Source organism: Erinaceus europaeus, chromosome 6 (genome assembly GCF_950295315.1).
Source record: "Erinaceus europaeus chromosome 6, mEriEur2.1, whole genome shotgun sequence".
In the NCBI taxonomy this organism is placed as follows: domain Eukaryota; kingdom Metazoa; phylum Chordata; class Mammalia; order Eulipotyphla; family Erinaceidae; genus Erinaceus; species Erinaceus europaeus.
The window spans coordinates 27,564,809-27,584,641 of NC_080167.1; the positions used below are offsets into that span (position 1 = coordinate 27,564,809).

General features: G+C 42.7%; 1 protein-coding gene across 5 annotated transcripts in view; it reads right to left on the reverse strand.

The window, feature by feature from the left end:
- TBCE (tubulin folding cofactor E) overlaps positions 1–16,773 on the reverse strand; it is a 75,442-nt gene extending 58,669 nt beyond the window's left edge. For 3 of the 5 annotated variants that reach the window (XM_060191957.1, XM_060191956.1, XM_007522923.3), the window contains exons 1-2: positions 16,681–16,773; positions 5,444–5,577 (exon numbers count right to left, since the gene is read on the reverse strand). In XM_060191957.1, the coding sequence (XP_060047940.1) occupies positions 5,444–5,549 (106 nt within the window). In that variant the 5' untranslated portion in view covers positions 5,550–5,577; positions 16,681–16,773. Of the gene's footprint in view, positions 1–5,443; positions 5,578–11,518; positions 11,652–16,680 lie in introns of all 5 variants that reach the window. The other 2 variants (XM_060191958.1, XM_060191955.1) reach the window with 1 other exon arrangement.
- Positions 16,774–19,833: the final 3,060 nt, after the last annotated feature.

The following is a 19,833-nucleotide window of genomic DNA, read 5'->3' on the forward strand; positions in this document are numbered from 1 at the left end:
TACTCTGTTATACTCCCTTTGATGACATCAACTAAAATCAATGCAACTATTGTCACCATGCCACATTATGCTGCCACTGCCTTCTTGCTTTGGATTGTATCCAGAGACAACAAGCCTGAGATGTCAACCTTTCAAACCCAATAGTTTAACACCATGTTGGAGATGTTAAAGTGATTCCATCCTGAACTCCCTGGGTGGACAACCTCACCAATGTGTTCCAGAATCTCACCTCTCCAGAGCTCTACCCAGCTAGGAAAGATAGAAACAGGCTGAGGGTGTGAATCAACCAGCCAACATACATGTTCAGTGGAAAAGCAATTACAGAAGCCAGAACTCCCACTTTCTACACCCCAAAAAGAATTTAGGTCCTGTGGTGTGGGAGGTGGCGCAGTGGATAAAGCACTGGACTCACAAGCATGAGGTCCTGAGTTCAATCCCCAGCAGCACATGTACCAGAGTGATGTCTGTTCTTTCTCTCTCTCCACCAATTTTTCTCATGAATAAATAAATTATTTTTAAAAGATAAAAATGGGGGTCAGACGGTAGTGCAGCAGGTTAAGCACACATGGCAGGAAGTGCAAGAACCAGTGTAAGGATCGAGTCCCTGGCTCCCCACCAGCAGGGGAGTGAAAAGCAGTGAAGCTGGCCTGCAGGTGTCTATCTTTCTCTCCTCCTCTCTATCTTCACCTCCTCTCTCCATTTCTCTGTCTTATCCAACAATGACATCAATAACAACAATAAAAAAAAAAAAAAAAAAGGGCAGTAAAAGGAGAAAAAAGAAAGCAAAATTTTTTTTTAAATTACTATAAAAAAAAAAAAGAATTTAGGTCCTGTGGTCCGGGAGGTGGCACAATGATAAAGCTTTGGATTCTCAAGCATGAGGTCCTGAGTTGAATCCCTGGGAGCACATGTACCAAAGTGCTGTCTGGTTCTTTCTCTCTTTCTCCTTTTTTTTTTTTTTTGCCTCCAGGGTTATTTCTGGGGCTTGGTGCCTGCACAATGAATCCACTGCTACTGGAGGCCATTTTTCCCATTTTGTTGCCCTTGTTGTGGTTGTTATTGCCATTGTTGTTATAGCTGTTGCTGTCGTTGGTCATTGGATAGAACAGAAAGAATTTGAGAGAGGAGGGGTGAAAAGCTCATATGGTGCAAAGCTCATTTCTTTAACGTTCTGCTTGCTGCTGCTATTGGGGATGGTCCAGGCCCTTCTCTGCTAACTCGGCCTGTGCACTAGCTGGAGGAATGTTCCTGCACATTGCTCTAGCTGATGCATTTCCGGGGATTGATGAGGTCTGCTAAGAGGACTAAAGGAAGGACTTCACCTTGGTCCCCTTTGAGAACCAGGACTTGGACTGACTGACTGGCTTTCCCCATCATGCTGGTGCTCAGGACAGATTCAGATTGAGAACTTGTGGCTAATAGCTAAGAGGGTTGAAAGTTGGGCTCTCATCTGCCCAAAGGATTCAGCATCCACAAAGTAACTTGGAAGAAGCAATTCTAGGGGCCAGGTGCTGGCATACCTAATACAGTGCATATATTACAGTACACAGGGTCCCAGGTTCAAGGACCCAGTCCCCACCTGTACAGTGGAAACATTCACAAGCACTGAAGCAGTGCTACAGGCCTCTCTCTCCTTCTCCCCCTCTCTGCCTTCCTCCTCTCTCTTTCTCTTCCCCCCACACCTCCCTTTCCCTCTCAATATCTGTCTCTATCCAAAAATAAATATTGGGTTGTCAGAAAAGTCATGGCATATTTATTCTATTTTTCTATGCAAAAAATTTAGCATCAGGATTTTTCTGACAACCCAATAAGTAAAATATAAAAAGAAGCAATTATATTACAAAACTGACAGGCTATTTTCCTGCATTCAAATGTCAGCTGTTTTTAAAATGGCCACAGTGAGCAATAGAGTCATCATGCAAGCACTCAAGCCCCAGAGATAATCCTAGTGGGCAAAAATAATAATGAATTAAAAATTAAAATAAGAGTAGGAACAGTATTGGTGATTGTCTGTAAGGCTTTCTCCTTACCTTGCCTGTTGACTTCAACAGATTTGAGAATGGACTGAAGATGGAAAGTCTCAGTTATAAACAATCAGTGAAATGTCAGGTCTGACTCTTAATAGAATTCTGATCCAGTTTTATGGAAGAACCAGTGCCTTAAATGCTGGAATCTAGGGAGTCGGGTGGTAGCGCAGCTGGTTAAGCGCAGGTGGTGCAAAGCGCAAGGACCGGCATAAAGATTCTGCTTGGAGCCCCTGGCTCCCCACCTGCAGGGGAGTCGCTTCACAGGCGGTGAAGCAGGTCTGCAGGTGTCTATCTTTCTCTCCTCCTCTCTGTCTTCCCCTCCTCTCTCCATTTCTCTCTCTCCTATCCAACAACAATAACAACTACAACAATAAAAAACAAGGGCAACAAAAGGGAATAAGTAAATAAATAATTTTTTAATGTTGGAATCTATAAATTCTTCCTTGTGTCATTATGACTGTTTGAAAATGATTCTTTGCATTTCCTATTTGATTTTTTTTTTTCAAATTGCCTTCAGGAGCTAACAAGAAATGATGCTACAAGGCCAGCAAGTTGTGTCATGCACATGACACAGTCTCAAGTTTGGCTCCCACCAAAATGGAGGAAAGAAAGAGAAAGAGAGATATGGGAAGAGACTATTCTCCATTTTGCTCCATCCAGTGGCTGCAGCACCCACTCTGATATGGCCGTCCCTGCACCCCCAGATTCTAGTAACAGCATAGTCCCCCAGCCTCATACTGGTGTCAGGTATGACAGCCTGTGCTTAAGAAAACGGGCTTCATTGGAGATGTTCAACTACATTTTTTCTAGGACAAAAAAAAACAAGCACTTGTGCCTCAAAAAAGGTGAGCGAGTTAAGCGCAGGTGGCGCAAAACACAAGGACTGGAGTAAGGATCCCAATTCTAGCCCCCGGCTCCCCACCTGCAGGGGAGTTGATTCACAGGCAGTGAAGCAGGTCTGCAGGTGTCTGTCTTTCTCTCCCCCTGTTTTCCCCTCCTCTCTGTCTTCCCCTCCTCTCTCCATTTCCCTCTGTCCTATCCAACAACAATAATTACTACAACAATAAAACAAGGGCAACAAAAGGGAATAAATATTTTTTAAAATAAATTAAATAAATAAATAAATAAAGGTGAGTGGGAAAGCAATTACAGAAGCCAGACCTTCCACCTTCTGCATCCCACAATGACCCTGGGTCCATGCTCCCAGAGGGTTAGAGAATGAGAAAGCTATTAGGGGAGGGGGTGGAATACGGAGTTCTGGTGGTGGGAATTGTGTGGAGTTGTATCCCTCTTATCCTATGGTTTTGTCAATGTTTATTTTTTATAAATAAAAAAAAAAGTTTTTAAGGTAACTAAAAAAAAAGATTAAAAAAGAGAGGGAGAGATAGAGAGAGAATGGAAGGAAAGGGACTGAGAAGGTGGCTGAGTGGTAAAGCTTTTGCCTTGCTTGCATGAGTCCTGGATGAATCCCCTGCACCACATATAAATAAGAAAGGCAAAACAAATACAAGTATAGATAACACCACAAAAATAAACAAAAGTGCTTTGGTCTTTCAGTCTCACTTTTGCTCTCATTAAAGAAATAGAAGACTATATACGTACCAAAAAATACGAATATACACAAATGGCAGAATCTGATCAGATAAAACAGCTTAAGGAATCCCTTGGAACTTAAAATAACCATACTCTTTGGGCAATGTTAAAGAATGCTACAAGAGAGTTAAACCTTGCAGAGACCATCTGTTGAGAACATCACTTATGGGTAATATTTTTAAATGATGCAAAGGATACTGAGGAGATTCCAGGAATATCACAGCCAGCAGAAAACAGCCTGGCAGCCCTCTGAGGATTCCATAGTCAGCTCTAGGAAACAAATTTTCACTAAAAGACTGCTAGTAGCAGTCCGGAAGGTGGGAAGATAGAGAAAGAGAGAAGAAGATAGACACCTGCAGACCTGCTTCACTGCATGTGAAGCTACCCGCTGCCCCACACACACACACAGGTGGAGAGCCGAGGGCTCAAACTGGGATCCTTACTTGGGTCCTTGCACTTTGTACTATGTGCACTTAACCAGGTGTGCCACTGCCTGACCCCCTCCAATGTCATTTTTTAAATATTTACTTTATTTCATGAAAGGGAGGCATATGTGGTACTGGGGACAATGACTGAGGCCTCAGGCACACAAGTCCTGCTAACCATCTACCTGGCCTCTATTGTTGTTTTCATGCCTGTTAGTCAAGCATCCATGGAAATGTTCTAGTTCACTCATTTAACAACAACAACAAAAAATCCATTCTGGGTCCAGGCAGTGGCACACCTGGTTGAGTGCACACACTACAGTGCACAAAGAATTGGGTTCAAGTCCCTGGTCCCCACCTGCAGAGAGGAAAGCTTCACGAGTGGTGAAGCAGGGCTGCAAGTGTTTCACTCCTTCTCTATCTTCCCTTCCCATCTCAATTTCTCTCTGTCTCTATCCAATAAAATAAAATTAAAATTAATAAATAAAATAAAATGAAACATCCATTCTGCAACCCATGGATGAGGAGTAACTTTTACTTTTTTTAATTTTTGGAAAATTAATGGTTTACAGTTGACAGTAAACTACAGTAGTCGGTACTGTAGTTTGCTCAGTTCTCTGCCTTTATGGTTTTGCTATGGATTGAACCTAGGATTATGAAAGTCTTTTTGAATACAGCCATTATGCTACCCACCTTTAGCAATTTAAACTGTTTAGGTACATTGGTGGCAAAATAATTTTCAAAAAAAATTATCTTTGATTTTAGGATTATGAGAATTCAAAGTTTCTTTTGCTATTATCTTAAGATTAATTATAAGATATTTAAAGTTGGCTTTATATAAAATAACAATGCTAATTAAATAAACCAGGGGTGGGGGTAAATAACATAATGGTTATGCAAAGAGACTCTCATACCTGAGGTTCCAAAGTCCCAGGTTTAATCCCCTGCACCATCATAAGCCAGAGCTGAGCAGTGCTCTGATAAATAATAATAATTAATTAATTAAGACATAGTTAGCTCAATTTTGTCACCCAAGCAACTGAACATAAAAGTCATCTACGGACTGAGTGGTGACGCACCTGGTTGAGCACACATGTTACAACACACAAGGACCTGGGTTTGAGCCCCCAGTCCCCACCTGCAGGGACAAAGCTTTGCGAGTGGTGAAGCAGGGCTACAGATGTCTCTCTGTCTCTCTCCCTATTACCCCCTTCCCTCTAGATTTCTGGCTATCTCTATCCAATAAATAAAAGATAATTTAATTTTTTTAATATAAAAAATAATAAAAGTCATCCATAAAGTGGTTGGTAGTTACCTCAAACTATGTTATAAAGCACTATTGAGAGGCATGCACAAAAATAACTAAATATAACTAATATGTACAAAGCTATAAATTACCTTCCACAGGAGGTACAATGCCAGAAAAACGCACTGTTGCACGGTGTCCATTAACTTCAACTCTTCGGCCAATGACATCTAATGCCAAAGTTTCATTCATTATCATATAGTCAGAATCCAGAGTATAAGGAAATCTAGAAAGAAAATCACAGCATTGAAAAGAATTCAATAACATTTTTTTCAAAACATGCTTTAACTTCACATAGATGTTCATGAGGTCAATGTTGCTGACCAGTTTACTCTTCCTACTTGAGTGAAGACCCTAGTAAATGCATGCACCATGCGTTCATGATTTGGGTTTACTTTATATTTGGACAATCTAATATCTTTTTTTCAAATCTTATTAAACTCCAGTCAGCTCTGATCACTTGCCTTGTCAGTCCTGTCAATTGCTAAAGAAGCAGAAGAGAGGAAGAAAAAAGTGGTAAAAGAGGGCTGGGGAGACAGCATAACGGTTATGCAAAAACCTTTCAAGCCTAAGGCTCTGAGGTCCCAGGTTCAATCCCCAGCACTACCATAAACCAGAACTGAGCAGTGTTCTGGTAAAAAGAAAAAAAAAAGTGATGAGAAAAAGGAGTCCTGGGGGCCAGTGGCAGCGGCTCCTGATTGAGTGCACGTTACAGTGCTTTGAAGAGGATTAAACCGGGAACGGCTGCTGGCTATGATAACATCACCCCAGAACTCATTCTTAACTTGGGCCCCGCGGCAAAAAAGTGGCTCACTACATTCCTGTCCCACATCTTGGAATCCGAATCTATGCCCAAAATTTGGCGTCGTGCAAAGATAATAGCAGTTTTGAAACCAAAGAAAGACCCGACACTGGCTGCCAGCTATAGACCAATTTCTCTCCTCTCCGTGTATTACAAACTCCTTGAGAGGCTGCTTCTGTCACGAATTTCTCCTCTTACAAAGAAATTCCTATCACCCGCCCAAGCTGGTTTCCGCCCAGGAAGATCTACCTGCGAACAAGCCCTGGCCCTCTCAACTTACATTGAAAATGGATTCCAGAAGAATTTAAAGACGGGTGCTGTCTTTGTTGATCTCACAGCAGCACCGTGGTCTCCTAGTCAAGATCTCAAGATGCCTGCCTCCATGGGTGGCCAACACTATATCGTTTCTTCTCCAAAACAGAAGATTCCGGATGCATCTGGGTGACAAGTCTAGCAGATGGAGGCTTGTCTCAAGTGGCCTCCCCCAGGGCTCTGTTCTGGCTCCTACGCTATTTAATATTTACATCAATGACCTCCCAGAAACTTCTTCAAGGAAGTTCATCTACGCCGATGACATCTGCTGTGCAACTCAGGCATTCAAGTTCGACATCCTCGAGGAAACACTCACGAAAGACATGTCTCTGATATCTGATTACTGTAAAAAATGGCGACTAATCCCTAGCACTGCAAAAACGGTATCATCTGTTTTCCATCTACACCATGCCTCGGCCTCGCGTGAGCTTAATGTGCAGCTTGACGATACGAGAATCCGGCATGAAGCCCAGCCAGTCTATCTTGGCGTTACTCTCGATTGCACTCTGTCATTTCACAATCATCTCATAAAAACTGCAGCAAAGGTGGGCGCGAGGAATAACATCATTGCAAGACTGGCCAGCTCCTCATGGGGTGCGAGCGCTTCCACACTACGATCATCATCTCTGGCATTAAGCTATTCCACTGCAGAATACTGTGCCCCAGTATGGTTCCGTAGCCCCTATGTCCACTTGGTCGATTCCAAATTATATTCCTCCATGAGGATAATTTCTGGAACCATCCGTTCCACCCCGGTTCCATGGCTGCCAGTTCTTAGCAACATCGCCCCACCAGATATTCGTCGGGATGCGGCATCATCTAAGTTCATTTCCCACGTCTAAGCTCGACCGGACCTGCCAATATACGCGGATATCTTCGCCCACCCTGTTCAACGCTTGACGTCTCGTCACCCAATCTGGTCCCCTACGCCTACACTGAACTTCTCTGTTCCAGACTCTTGGAAACAGAGTTGGCAGTCAGCTGAGGTAAAGAACAAACACCTCATCACAGACCCCTGCAAGCGTCAACCCGGCTTTGACCTAGCACGTTATGATTGGGTCCTCCTCAATCGCTATCGAACAGGCCATGGCCGGTGCGCCGCTATGTTCCATTGCTGGGGAGCCAGAGACGACCTGAACTGCCCCTGCGGCTCCAGACAGACTATGACCCACATGGTCAACGACTGCCACCTCTCCAGATTCAAAGGAGGTCTTGAAACTTTACATCAGGCTCAACCTGACGCTGTTAACTGGCTACGGAAGAAGGGCAAACGCTAGAAGAAGAAGTGCACCCAGTCCCACCTATAAGAGGAAAGCTTTGCAAGTGGTGAAGCAGGGACTTCACCATCAGATATCAGAGACATGTCTTTCATGAGTGTTTCCACGAGGATGTTCTCAACCATGAAGTCCCTTTTTATCTCCCTCTACCCTATTGATTTCTGGCTATCTCTATCCAATAAATAAAAATTTAAAAATCTGTTTTAATAATTAAAAAAAAGAGAGAAGGAGGGAAAGAGACGACATCTTCAGTACTACTTGACTGCTCATGAAGCTTCCTTTCTACAAGTAGGGACCTGAGGCTTGATCTCAGGTCCCTGTGCAAGGTGTTGTGTGAGCTCTAGTGAGTACACCACCACATAATAGTACTTTTATTTTATTATTATTATTATTATTGAATCCAGGGTTATTGCTGGGGCTCTGTGCCTGCACTTTGAATCCACTAATTCTAGGTCATTTTTTCCCTTTTTCTAATTTATTTATTCATTTATTTATTTTACCAGAGCACTGCTCAACTCTGGCTTATGGTGGGTGGTATGAGGGACTGAACCTGGTATTTTGGAACCTCAGGCATGAGAGTCCCTTTGCATAACCATTATAGTATCTACCCCCACCCTTAAATTTTTTTTAATTGGAAAGGACAGAGAGAAATTGAGGGGAGAGGGAGAGAGAGAGAGAGACTGATAGAAAGATAGAGAGATAGAGAGAGACCTGCTTCACCACTTGTGAAGCAACCCCCCTGCAGGTGGGGAACCAGAGGCTAGAACCAGGGTCCCTGTGCAGATCCTTGAGCATACTATGTGCGCTAAACCCGATGCACCACCGCCCAGCTCCCCAGAATAGTATTTAAATAAAGGAAGACTTGTGGTCCGGGAGGTGGCGCAGTGGATAAAGCGCTGGATTCTCAACCATGAAGTCCCGAGTTCGATCCCCAGATGGACCAGAGTTATGTCTGGTTTGTTCTCTCCTCCTATCTTTCTCATGAATAAATAAATAAATTCTTTAAAATAAATAAAGGGAGACTTTGTAATTGACTCTTAAAGTTTCAGAGAAAATAGAAAGGAAATAGAAAATGTGGTCATTGTTCTTTCCCCAAGAAAAGAGAAAAACACAAATCCTTAAGTACAGGTAGCCACACATATAATAACAAAAAATAAACTAACGAAGATACAGAACTCTAAAATTGAAGACATCTTAAAAGGAACCCCAGATAAAAGAATCATCTGGGAGTCGGGCGGTAGCACAGTGGGTTAAGCACTGGTGGCGCAAAGCACAAGGAAGTAAGGATCCCAGTTCGAGCACTTGCAGAGGCGTCACTTCACAAGCAGTGAAGCAGGTCTGCAGATGTCTTTCTCTCCTCTCTGTCTTCCCCTCCTCTCTCCATTTCTCTCTTTCCTATCCAACAACTACAACAATAAAACAACAAGAGCAACTAAAGGGAATAATCATCTCTATAGATATTACATTACAGGGTGAACTCAGTTTCTTTCTTTTCTTTTTTTTTTTTTTATTTATTTATTCACTAATGAGAGAGAGAAAACCAGATGTCACTCTGGTACATATGTGCTGCCAGGGATTGAATTTGGGACCTCATGCCTGAAAATACAAAACTTCACCCACTGCGCCACCTCTCAGACCACAGGATGAACCCAGTTGAGCGCACACATTACTATACCCAGGGACCAGGTTCAAGCCCCTAGTCCTCATCTGCAGGGGGAAAAGGGGGAAATTTCATGAGAGGTGAAGCAGTGCTAAAGGTGTCTCTCTTTCACTCACCCTCCCTCCCCCCAATTCCTCTATCCCATCAAATGTAAGGAAAAAATACCTGCCTGGAGCAGTGGCTTCATCATGCAGACACTGAACCCCAGCAATAACACTGGTGGAAAATAAATAAATAAATGTCACACCACATCCAAGACTCATTTAACCCACCCGAGTTTCACATAAGATGGAGAGAGAGGCAGAGACAAGCCAGAACTTCACTGTGGTACATGCAGTGAGGGGAATCAAACCAGGAATCTCAGGCATGTAAGGTCAAAGCTCTACTGGTTAAACCATTTCCCCAGCCACTCTCAACCCGTTTTAACCATTTTGAGAAACGGGAGGGGGCAGGCAGTGGTGCACAAGAACCTGGATTTGAACCACTGCTCCTGTTAGCTATCAGGATCAGGCAAAAACTACTAAAGTCATGGGCTCCTGGGAATATAGATAAAATAGATTTTCTAGCTTCTTCCCACATGAAGACCCATAGTTTCATCTGCTCTATTTTTATCGTTAGGTTCCTGTTTATTAAACTATTTTTCCTGCTTTGTATCTTACTGGTTTTCAGCCACCAAGTTGCAGACGCTACTGGGCATCCTGACTTCCTGGGTAGATGACCTCACCAATGTATCCTAGAACCTCACCTCCCCAGATCCCTGTTCCCCTGGGGAAGGATGGAAACAGGCTGGGGGGTATGGATTAACCTGCCAACAACCATGCTTAGTGGAGAAGCAATTACAGAAACCAGACCTTCCACCTTCTGCACCCCATGAAGATCTTTGGTCCATACTCCCAGAGGAATAAAGACATAGGCAACTTCAATAAAGAGGATGGGATACACATCTGGTGGTGGGAATTATATGGAATTGTACCCCCTCTTATTCTTTGCAGACTTATTGATTATTGTTGAATCACTAAAAAAAAAAATCTATGTACAATGAGAGAAAATAAAGAAATCTAAATACAATGTAGTGATTTTACTTGTACTCTACTGTTCTTAAACTGTAAATGATATTTTAAATATAAGAAATTATGACTTTCTCTAAATAAAAAAAAATGAGAAAATTTGGTTCAAGAACCCATTTTGATAACCTGCCATAATAAGAGGTATGCATATGTGAGATTCTGAGTCCATTCCCTAGTGATGCAATAAATAAACAAGTAAATAAATAAATGTCCCAGGAGCTTACACAGTGTGTGCTGCACTGGACTTGAAAGTCTGAGGGATCATGTTCAAACCCCAGCATCATATATGCCAGAGTGATGCTCTGGTTCTCCCTCCTCCCTTTAATAAACATTTTAAATTATTTTTAACTCTTAAAAAAATAAATTATGATAAAACTGAAAAATGTGAACATTGAGTCAGCATTTCATAGTATTAAAAGCTGTTTCTGAGAATGTAGCTTAATGGTAGAAAGCATGTGTAAGGCTCTGGTTTTGATCCTTGGCACCAAAAATAAGAACAACCATTTCCTATTAGACTAGTAAAAACAGATTTACTCTGAAAAAAACTGTTACACTGTTATCTGTAAAAATGTATAATTGTTGGGGGCTGGGCAGTAGCACTGAGGGTTAAAGCGCACATGACCCAAAGCGCAAAGACCAACCAGCTAAGGACTCTGGTTCGAGGCCCAGGCTCCTCACCTGCAGGGGGTAACTTCACAAGCAGTGAAGCAGGTCTGCAAGTGTCTGTCTTTCTCTCCTCACTCTGTCTTCCCCTTCTCTCTCGATTTCTATCTGTCCTGTCCAACAACAATTATAACAAGGGCAACAAAAATGGAAAATATGGCCTCCAGGTGCAGTGGATTCGTCGTGGAGGCACCGAGCTCCAGAGGTAACAGTATAGGCAAAAAAAAAAAAAAAAAAAAAAAAGTGAAATTATTATAATTTGACATTTATATTTCAATATATAATAAAATTATTATAATTTTATCTTTTAGAAATGCATTAAAACATTTAGAATTGTTTACAAGGTCATATATTAAATAAATCACACCATGGGAGACCAGACTCACCTGGTTGAATGCACATATTACAATGCATAGGGACCCAGATTCAAACCCGGGGTGGGGGAGCTTCATTAGTGGCGAAGCAGTGCTGCAGGTGTCTCTATCTCCCTATCTCCTTCTTCCCTCTTGATTTCTCTCTCTACAAATACATTTTTTAAGATAGTTTTTTATTATTCAAGACAAAATAGATGGAACTAGAGGTGATTATTTTGGTAAAATAAGAGGTAAAAGACAAGTACCAGATGGTTTCACTCATGTGGAATAAAAACAACTAAAGCAAATGAACTGACAAAAATAAATAGTAAACTGTTAGACTTTTTGAAAACTATGGTACTTAGCAGAGGGAGAAGTGGGGAGTGAGTACAGGAGATCTGGGGGTGAGGATGGTGAATTTCACACATGCACAAATACTCACACACAGTGAAACTATAGTGAAACTATACCCCTAAAATCTTATAATTCTGTAAATCACTGTTAAATTCCTACTAGTAAAATCATTCTACAGGGGGACCAAGCGGTAGTGCAGTGGGTTAAGCCCATATGACATGAAGCACAAGGACCAGCATAAGGATCCCGGTTCGAGCCTCCAGCTCCCTATGTGCGGGGAGTTGCTTAGCAAGCAGTGAAGCAGGTGTCTTTCTTTCTCTCACCTTCTCTTTCTTCCCCTTCTCTCTCGATTTCTCTCTGTCCTATCCAACAACAACAGCAATAACAACAACGGGACAACAAAATGGGAAAAATGACCTCCAGGAGCAGTGGATTCATAGTGCAGGCACCGAGCCCCAGCAACAACCCTGGAGGCAAAAAAAAAAAAAAAACATTCTACAGGATCAAACTCCAGGTCCCCGCTTGCAGGAGGGATGTTTCAACTGTGGTGAAGCAATGCAGCAGATGTCTCACTTTCTCTGTCATTCTCTGTCTCCTCCTGCCCTCTCAACTATTCTCCGTCCGATCAAAATAAAAGAAAGGGGAAAAAGGAATGGTCACTAGGAGAGGTGGATTCCTCATGCAAGCCAAGGGCTTGAACCCTTACTTACTGTAATAAGTAAGCTCTACCAGATACACCACCAAGTGACCCCTATTCTGTAATTTTAAATGTAAAAGGGAAAGATAAAATGTGTCCAAGGAGCCAGAGGAGAGAAAGACAGAGGGTAAAAAAAAGAAAGCCAGATTCCCAGTGTCTTTAAATCAAAGGACAGTAGGAATACTAGAGTAACAGTATTAGATGCTGAAAGAAATTCTGTGTAGTAAGCACTCAGAAACATGTTTGGTGGTCCGGGAGGCAGCACAATAGATAAAGCACTGGACTCTCAAGCATGAGGTCCCAAGTTCAATCCCTGGCAGCACATATATCACAGTGATGTCTGGTTCTCTCTCTCTCTCCTACCTTTCTCATGAATAAATAAATAAAATCTTTAAGAAAAAAAGTTATGTTTGGGCTGGGGAGACAATAATGGTTCTACAAGACTTTCATGCCTGAGCTGAGCAGTGCTCAGACGGACACTCCCCCCGCCCATATATATAATAAATTTTTTTTAAATCATGTTCCTCGACCCACTAGGGAAAGTGAGAGACAGGCTGGGAGTATGGACCGACCTGTCAACGCCCATGTTCAGCAGGGAAGCAATTACAGAAGCCAGACCTTCCACCTTCTGCATCCCACAATGACCCTGGGTCCATACTCCCAGAGGGTTAAAGAATAGGAAAGTTATCGGGGGAGGGGATGGGATACGGAGTTCTGGTGGTGTGAATTGTACCTCTCTTCTCCTATGGTCTTGTCAGTGTTTCCATTTTATAAATAAAAATTTAAAAACAAAAACAAATTATGTTCCTAAATGTTTTGCATGTACAAACTATTGTATTTACTGTCAAATGTAAAACATTAATTCCCCAATAAATAAATTTAAAAAAAAATTATGTTCCTTCTGCCAACACAACTGCAGCTTATAGCTCATACACCTCACTCATATCTAAATAAAATTTATTTTCCTTTATAAAAATTAACTCATCTTGCAAGAATAATTTAATCAGTAATTTAATAGCTATTTACAAGATCATAAGTAGTAATGTGTAAGGATAAGTGTATTATTTATAATAAAGTATAAATAATAAAGCATAAGATTACATTATAAGGTCCACACCATACCCACCTCTAACAATAACCACCACAGATCTCTCACAAAGTTCAAGGATTTTTTTTTTTAAGTGAAAGACACTTACTATATATGGCTTCAATTATATGTGGAATATAAGCAACTAAATCAAACAAACTTGCAAAGAATCAGTAACCAAGCAAGGCTCTATGAAAAAAAATGATGTTGGGAGTCGGGCGGTAGCGCAGCGGGTTAAGCACAGATGGCGCTAAGCACAAGGACCAGAGCAAGGATCCCAGTTCGAGCCCCCGGCTCCCCACCTGCAGGGGAGTCACTTCACAGGCGGTGAAGCAGGTCTGCAGGTGTCTTTCTTTCTCTCCCCCTCTCTGTCCTCCCTTCCTCTCTCCAGTTCTCTCTGTCCTATCCAACAATGACATCAATAATAACTACAACAATAAAAAAGGGAAACAAAAAGAATAAATAAATAATTTTTAAAAAAAGAATGATGTTATCAGAGGGAGGTGAGGTGGGTGATGGATGCATGAATTGTACATATGCATATATAAATGAAACTAAATCTATGAAATATTACAACTCTGTAAACTAATGTTAAATCACTAGTAATAAAAAACTTTTTAAAAAAAAAAAAAAAGGATGGGACAGCAAGATAGGTCACCTAAATAGTGTGTCTGCTTGGTCACACAACTCAGATCTGAATTTGAACTAAACTGAGGGGAGCCCTGATGTTGTGCTTTTTTTTTTAATTTAAGAAAGGAGACATTAACAAAACCACAGAATAAGAGGGGTACAATTCCGCACAATTCCCATAACCTGATCTCCATATCCCATCCCCTCCCCTGATAGCCTTCCCATTCTCTCTCTCTCTGGGAGTATGGATCCAGGGTCCTTGTGGGTTGCAGAGGGTGGAAGGTCTGGCTTCTATAATTGCTTCACCGCTGAACATGGGATGTTGTGCTATCTTTCGTGTGTGTGTGTGTCTGAGGGTAAAGGAAAGACAATTTTTTATTGTATCCTCCAGTGAACAAAATACTAACTTCATATTTTTTTTCTAACTTCATATTTTATTCAGTATTAGTTAAATATAATGAATAGATACATTTTAATCAGGAAATGAAGAGTTTTAGAAAAACCCGAACATAATGTTTTTTTTAACCCCCAGGGTTATTGCCGGGGCTCGGTGCCTGCACGAATCCATTGCGCCTGGAAACCATTTTTTCCTCTTTTTTGTTGCCCTTGTTGTTCCATCATTGTTGTGGGTATTATTATTGTTGTTGTTGTTGCTGTCGTTGGATACGACAGAGAGAAATGGAGAGAAGAGGGGAAGACAGAGAGAGGGAGAGAAAAAGAGACACCTGCAGATCTGCTTCACCACCTGTGAAGCGACTCCCCTAAAGGTGAGGAGCCAAGAGCTCTAACCGGGATCCTTACTCTGGTCCTTGCGCTTCGCGCCACGTGCGCTCAACCCGCTGCGCTACCGCCCGACTCCCATAATGTTTTTTTTTTTTTTTTTAAGATTATATTTATTTATTCAAGAGAAATGTAGGAGAGAAATAAAGAACCAGACATCACTGTGACATATGTGCTGCCGGAGATTGATCTCGGGACCTCATGCTTCAGAGTCCAGTGCTTTATCCCAGACCACCAAACATGTTTCAAAGTGCTTACTGCAAATAGATTGGGTAAAGGAATCCACTTATGCTGTCTCTCTTTCTATCTGATAAAGCCTTCAACTAAATCCAGCATCCCTCATGATCAAAACACTACAAAAAAAAAATTGGCACTGGATGGAAAATTCCTTAAGATAGTTGAGTCCATATGCAGCAAATCTATAGCCAACATATGGTGAGAAGCTGAAAGCATTCCCACTCAGCTCAAGTACTAGACAGGGCTGCCCACTATCACCATTACTCTTCAACATAGCACTGGAAGTTCTCACCATGGCAATCAGGCAAGAGAAAGGAATTAATGTGATTCAGACTGGAAGGAAAAAAAAAAAAAAAGAGAAGTCACTCTGGTACATGTGCTGCCAGGGACTGAACTCAGGGCCTCACACTTAAAGAGTCCAAGGCTTTATCCACTGTGCCACCTCCCCGACCACTTCTCTCATTCTCTATCTTCCACTCCCCCTCTCAATTTCTCTCTCTCTATCCAATAATAAGTAAATAACAATTTTTTAAAAGAAGATTTAATAAGAGCAACAACCAACAAGACACATCAACGGGTAATTTACAAAAACCTCTAGCAGTATACAGAATTAAAACTAAAAAGGTGTAACATCAAATGACAGCAGTCGTGGCTATAGTAAGATCAAACAAAGGTCAGCTTTATCTCCTCTGCCTTTAACAGTCTGGCATTTGTGAACCCGTCATCATAGTGGAAATGATTTTTTAAATATTTTATTTATTTATTAATGAGAAAGATAGAAGGGGAGAGAGAGAGAAAGAACCATACATCACTCTGGTACATGTGCTGCCAGGGACTGAACCTGGGACCTCCTGCATGAGAGTCCAGTGCTTTATCCACTGCACCACCTCCTGGACTGCAGCAATGATTTATTTGGGGCTAGGGATGTAACACCTCCATTTGGCTAGGGATATAACACCCCCACTTGGCTACATATGCTCTCACTTCAGATCAATCTTCAGTTGGCAGTAAGCACCACACATTTAAAATATAATACTTTTTTTTTTTATTTCAAATGTTGTGCACCTAATTAACGTTATTACTGCATCATAAATGTTAAGCGAGCCAGGGCTGTTTCTTAGCGTGACTCCAAGCCGTAAATGACAAGTCAGTAAGATAATTCCTGGAGCTGTCAGAGACGCTGCATGGAGGACCGGGGACCCCAGCCCACACGCTCCGACTCAGAGCTGGGGGCCTGGACTTCACTGTCAGCCTCAGGGTGCAGGCAACGCCCTGGCTCTTGCGTCCTAGGAAGTGTCAGGAAAGCTGGAGGGGTAAGGAGCGCGATCACCGCGAGGTGACACAAGGCCGACAGCCAACCAAGCCCTCTCGGCTCCCCCGCCTCCCGGGACCCTCCCAGCTCAAGCTCACCTGGAGGTGTGTAGCTCGAGCGTCTGCACCGCTCTCCCACGCACACACGCGGATCCGCGACCAGGCTTCCGGCCCTGACCGGAAGTACTTCTCCAGACCTTTCGGAAGTCCCGCCCCCGCAGGGAAAGCCATTGTCTCCAGTTGAGCAGTACCGATCAACCAACCTGGTTCTTGGTGGCCAGTTTTAGTCCTCTGGCTGCCCAAACGATTCCATGAAACCTGGGGTGATAGGACAACCCTTCCTGCATATTTCTGTTTGTCACCATAAAAGCGAGTTACAAGTCCAGTTTAAGATAAAGTACCATGTTTCCGGATTTTTTTTTTTAATTTTCCCTTTTGTTGCCCTTGTTTTTATTGTTGTTGTAGTTATTATTGTTGTCGTCGTTGTTAGGACAGAGAGAAATGGAGAGGGGAGGGGAAGACAGAGAAGGGGAGGGAAAGAGAGACACCTGCAGATCTGCTTCACCGTCTGTGAAGTGACTCCCCTGCAGATGGGGAGCCGGGGGCTCGAACCAGGCTCCTTAACGCCAGTCCTTGCGCTTCATGCCACGTGCGCATAACCCGCTGCACTAGCGCCCAACTCCCCCGATCTTTTTTTTTTATCTGATTTACAAAATTACAAAATAAGGGAGTCGGCGGTAGCGCAGCGGGTTAAGCACAGGTGGCACAAAGCACAAGGACCGGCATAAGGATCCTGATTCGAGCCCCGGCTCCCCACCTGCATGGGAGTCGCTTCACAGGCCGCGAAGGAGGGCTGTAGGTGTCTCTTTCTCTCTCCCTCTCTGACTTCCCCTCCTCACTCCATTTCTCTCTGTCCTATCTAACAACAACGACATCAATAACAACAACAATCGTAACTACAACAATAAAGCAAGGGCAACAAAAGAGAAAATAAATAAATATTTTTTTAAAATTACAAAATAACAGGCATATAACTCCACACAGTTCCCACCACCAGGGTACGCACTCCTCCATTAGAAACCACAGTGATTCTCCCAAAGTCGCAAGATATGGGTTGACTATTATTCCTCTGTCTCTCTGTTTTTTTTTCTTTGCCTCAGGTTTATTTGCCTTCAGTTTTATTTCAGGTTTATTTGCTGGGGCTCAGCACCAGGAATCCACTGCTCCTGGGGGCCATTTTTTTCCCATTCTTGTTGCCTTTATTGATGTCATTATTGTTATTGTTGCTATTGATGTTATTGGATAGGACAGAGAGAAATCGAGAGAAGAGGGGATACAGAGAAGGGGAGAGAAAGATAGACACCTGCAGACACGCTTCACCGCTTGTGAAGCGACCCCCCTGCAGGTGGAGAGCTGGGAGCTCGAACTGGGATTCTTACACCAGTCCTTGCGCCTTGCACCAAGTGCGCTTAACCAGCTATGCTACAGCCCAATTCCCCCCCCCCCCTTTTTTCTATGGTCCTGCCTTCTCTTCCATTTTAAGTCACATATACCTATCACTGCTTCCAAATGGCCTTCCTTTTTTTTCTCTTCTCTCTCTGGGTCTACATGATACTGGGTTTCAAGTAGCCCTCTAGTCATCTTTCCCTAACACTGCTCCCCTTCTGGTAGTATAGACCTAAATTCTTTTTGAGGTGCAGAAGATGGGAGTTCTGGATCCCATAATTGCTTCTTCACTGGACATGGGCATTGGCATGTTAATCTGTACCCCCAGCCTGTTTTTTTTTTAAGGTTTTATTTATTTATTAATGAGAAAGACAGGAACAGAGAGAGAAAGAATCAGACATCATCTTAGTACATGTGCTGCCAGGGATTGAACTCAGGATCTCAAGCATTAGAGTCTAATGCTTTATCCACTGCGCCACCTCCTGGACCACCCCCAGCCTGTTTCTTTCTTTCCCTAGTGGGGTAGGACTCTGGAGAGATGAGGTTCTGGGACACATTGGTGAGGTGGTCTGCCAGGGAAGTCAGGATGGAATCTTTATGGCATCTGAAATTTGATGTCTCAAAAATAGTAAGTTTCTGGTCCAGGAGATAAAGCAATGAATTCTGAAGCATGAGGTCCCAAGTTCAACCCCTGGCAGCACATGCACTAGAGTTAATGCCTGGTTCTTTTTCTCCCTCCCTCCCTATCTTTCTCATTAATAAATAAAGTCTTGGGGGTCAGGCGGCAGCACAGAGGGTTAAGTACACATGGCCACAGTGCAAGGACCTGCCTAAGGATCCCAATTGGAGCCCCCAGCTCCCCACCTGCAGGGGGTTGACTTCACAAGCAGTGAAGCAGGTCTGCAAGTGTCTATCTTTCTCTCCTCCTTTCTCCATTTCTCTCTGTCCTACCCAACAACAGCAACATCAATAACAACAATAATAACTACAACAACAGTAAAACAACAAGGGCAACAAAAGGGGAAAAAATAGCCTCCAGAAGCAGTGGAATTGTGGTGCAAGCACCAAGCCCCAGCAATAACTAAGAAGGCAAGAAAAAAAAAAGTAGTAAGTTATAAGGCAGGACAAAATGTTTAATATATCAGAACCAGAAAGTAGGAATAGAGCATGTGAGAATAAGGCTTTTAGAGTGATAAGAAGCTAGGGATTCTATTTTAGGTATGTTCCCAGGGGCCAGTGACTTTAGTGATTTTTTTTCTTAATTTTGTATTATCTTTATATATTTGATAGAGACAGCCATAAATCAAGAGGAAGGAGGATATAGAGAGGGAGAGAGACAGGCACTTGTAAGACACCTGTAGCACTGTTTCACTACTGCAAATGGAGACTGGGGGCTTGAACCTGGGTCCTTGTACACTATCACATGTGCACTCAACCAGGTGTGCCACAACCTGACCCCAACTTTAGTGATTTTTGACTGAGATTGATAGTTAACATGGCAGTGGGCTGAAAATATTGTTTGGGAAAATGTAATTAGACTTGAGAACAGAACTAGAAAGCTGGATTAGGGCAGAGAGTAACACCCAAACTTGTGGGGGAGGGGGAAGCATAAATAAGGTGGGGTAAATGGTTATGCAAAGAGACTCTCATGCCTGGGGTTCCAAAGTCCCAGCACCACCTTTAGCACATCAGTCTGGCCCAGGGCCCATATATAGGAGCCAGTATAACCTCTGAATCCCTGTCAGTCTGAGCTCACAGTTCATGGTCACAGCTGGGAACATATTAGGCTGCACTCATTTCAGGAGC